General features: G+C 37.2%; 1 protein-coding gene and 1 long non-coding RNA gene across 2 annotated transcripts in view; one reads left to right on the top strand and one right to left on the bottom strand.

Annotated features, from left to right (window-relative positions):
• The window catches only part of LOC109588272 (scavenger receptor cysteine-rich type 1 protein M130-like), a 4,867-nt gene extending 4,050 nt beyond the window's left edge, over positions 1-817 (bottom strand). Inside the window, exon 1 of the mRNA XM_020004472.1 lies at positions 7-817. Coding sequence (XP_019860031.1) covers positions 7-817 — 811 coding nt within the window. The remainder of the gene's footprint in view (positions 1-6) is intronic.
• A 699-nt stretch (positions 818-1,516) lies between these two features.
• Positions 1,517-2,255, top strand: LOC109589428 (uncharacterized). Its single transcript, XR_002188709.1, has 2 exons — positions 1,517-1,766; positions 1,825-2,255. It is a non-coding gene; the product is annotated as an uncharacterized LOC109589428 (long non-coding RNA).
• Positions 2,256-3,416: the final 1,161 nt, after the last annotated feature.

Here is a 3,416-nt window from a genome sequence, read left to right as displayed (position 1 = left end):
CCATACGAGACTCAAGAGTTGCAAAACTGGCAAAAATTCTCATACAAATTGAGTGGATTTCATCAAGAAATTCTTTACGAAGAAAAGGACAGTTTGGTGATAAAATAAAATGGCGTTCGAGTGGATTGTCAAATGCTTTCCAATCTTCTATCAATACTTTACATTCAAAACACTTGCAAATGTCTTCAATCCCACTAAAATAAAGACCCTGCGTTGCTAATATCATGAATGATATAAACATTTTGGGCCAATGAGGCTGATACTCATTAAAAGTTTTAACTCTGTTCTCAAACACACTCATGTCAACTTTTTCTTTAGGCTTTTTCTTTCCATCCTGCTTTCCTTTTGTCGATGAAGGTGGATAAATTTTAGGTGTTTGACTAGGCAAAGGAGATTTTAATTGAAGTCTTGGTTCTATGTGTGACAAATTAGAAGGTGCTTTAGGTTTCTGAACAGCAGCTTTAGTGCATGTAGATCTACTCATTAGGTGCTGTAATGGAGGTTGAGTTAGTGCATGATCATATCTAGTTCTACTGCTGGTTAAGTTAGTGACCATCTCATCTCTTCTCTTGTTAAGTGCCATTCTACTAACTCCTTCTGACAATTGGCCTCCAACAAATGCTTCTTTCGGCCTGCTCGGGTTTTTAGGTACAGCTTTAACGTTAGCCACAATCTGTGGCCCTAGCCCTTGAACTGCCCTGGCACTTCTGTTTGCTGAATGCTGATTTGTTGCATACTGCTTAAGTTGAGAAGTAGTGGAGTCCCGTGGCTCGATGTCTTGCTGGTTTTCTGGTCTGTAAATGTAATCTCTGTTCATGATTTTTATTCCATTAGTCAGCATGCAGCTCTTTTATAATAAGATCTAGGAGGAGCCAAGCCACCTCTATATCTATATAGATTTTTATGGTCACGTGCAGACTGAAGTCTCTCTATCTCACAATATTCACATGCTTCACTGCTTCAGGATACCTTCTGCCTGGTTTTAGGCTTGAGACTAAGCTATTTAATGTTTTTACTGTTATAAGCTGGGCTAGTCTCATTGTTTCAAATGTTTGGGTAAACAATAATAGTTATGATAGCACTAAAACAAAATACCTCAGCACATCCTGATAATGCATCAAGGTGTCTTTATCATTTGTGTCTCCCCTCCTCTGTTATCTTTTCTCTGCTACCTTGTAAAATCTATTATTATATTAAATTAAATTAAATCTAATGAAACAAGCAAAACTGATGCTCTTGTAGCATAGCAGGAGTTAAAGAGGTAAAGATAGTTAAGATTATTAAAGTTAGAAGAGGCTCATGCACATGCAGCCATGCAGTGGCTGAAGTAATATCATATCACATGCTTAAACTGAAAGTATATACAAGAACAAGCTGGCACAAAGGTTTGCAGTCATTGCCATTGCTTTACTAGTCTGGATGACATCCACTTTCAACTTGGATACGTGCATGCCACTCTCATACTCACAAACAATCAGTTACTATAAAAGGAACTGCTTTTCACTATTAGAGACACAGAAGACAACAATAGTCAATCATGAAGCTCATCTTTCTGACTGCAAGTGTGCTTTTTCTCATTACATTGACTAAGGCCTCAGAGCTTGAAGGCTTTGAAGACTTTGAAGAGAGGAACGATATTGATCAAAGTGAGGCTGATGATGCTTTGGCTCCAAAAGCTGCAGCAACAAGTCTGTGCAGCATTGATATGAAGGCACTCAATGCAGTAATAAACAAGGCCATTGATTCAAAATTTCAAAATCAGCCAGGTATGGGCAAGTAGCACTTAATTTGTTTTACCGTACATTGCTTTTAAATCAATTGTAGTGAGTCAGATTTTCAACTGTGGACTGATGTAGCCAGAAATTTGAATATCCAAAAAATAAATGGAGGGACACTCCAGGCTGAGGGCAAGATACTTGAGAAAATTGCAATTGGAAGTGGTACCGCTGCTAAAAATGGTGCATATCTGGCTTATCGACCGAAATACAATGCTGATCATAAAACTGGTCTTGCAGGGGGCCATATTTATAAACCTCGAGAAGCTATTCCCATGTGCCAAGTCAGCGATTCGTCCTATATGCAGCAGGTCCACATTTGAGGAGGATGGATTCCTGAAAGGAAAGGCACTCATCAAAGCTGCTGATTCTAGCAATAACCTAAAAATCTTTGGCAACAACATCAACACCTACGGGATTGCAATTCAAGGCTGTTCATATCTTAATGGATATAATGGCTGCCTTCCTAAATATTATCAAGTGACCATTGTTTGTGAGCTGCCGGATGCCAAGGGCTTGCATCTGAATGCAATTACAAGAACAATGAACAATTGTTAGCAGTATATATATATATATATATATATATATATATAGTTAGAATAGAATAGGCTTAGATCTAGAGTTTGAAGTTGAGAATAAATATATTTTTGATAATAATTAACATTTTTTGTAAATAAAAATTAAAGCTAGAAAATGATGAGCACAGACTACAGTGTGCAAATTTTAGTGCATTGCTATCATAGACACAGCACACAATGGTTACATTAACATGATTCATTGGAAATTATTAATTTTAGACATTGGCTTGCAAAACATTAAGAAAATTTTTTTTTTTAATTCTGTAGCTCAACATTAATAGGACTAAAACTTGCATCAATGTGTATATAGTGAACAAATGCATTGACAGCAAAGATTGTACAAATATGCACTGACCACTGAAAGTGTGTACAAGAACAGGTTGGCTAAAGGTTTGCAGTCTTTGCCATTGTTTTATTAATTTGGATGACATCCATTTTCGATTTGAGTACTATGCCATACTCATAGCTTAAACTGAAAGTATGTACAAGAACAGGTTTGCAGTCTTTGCCATTGCTTTACTAATTTGGATGACATCCACTTTCGATTTGATGAGTACTATGCCATACTCATAGCTTAAACTGAAACAAGAACAGGTTGGCTAAAGGTTTGCAGTCTTTGCCATTGTTTTATTAATTTGGATGACATCCACTTTCGATTTGAGTACTATGCCATACTCATAGCTTAAACTGAAAGTGTGTACAAGAACAAGCTGGCTAAAGGTTTGCAGTCTTTGCCATTGCTTTACTAATTTGGATGACATCCACTTTCAACTTGGATACGTGCATGCCACTCTCATACTCACAAACAATCAGTTACTATAAAAGGAACTGCTTTTCACTATTAGAGACACAGAAGACAACAATAGTCAATCATGAAGCTCATCTTTCTGACTGCAAGTGTGCTTTTTCTCATTACATTGACTAAGGCCTCAGAGCTTGAAGGCTTTGAAGACTTTGAAGAGAGGAACGATATTGATCAAAGTGAGGCTGATGATGCTTTGGCTCCAAAAGCTGCAGCAACAAGTCTGTGCAGCATTGATATGAAGGCACTCAATGCAGTAAT

The sequence above is a fragment of the Amphimedon queenslandica genome, unplaced genomic scaffold, assembly GCF_000090795.2.
Source record: "Amphimedon queenslandica unplaced genomic scaffold, v1.1 AMPQUscaffold_13521, whole genome shotgun sequence".
In the NCBI taxonomy this organism is placed as follows: Eukaryota; Metazoa; Porifera; class Demospongiae; order Haplosclerida; family Niphatidae; genus Amphimedon; species Amphimedon queenslandica.
Note: the sequence above shows the minus strand (reverse complement) of the source record. Positions and strands in the feature narration are given on the sequence as shown.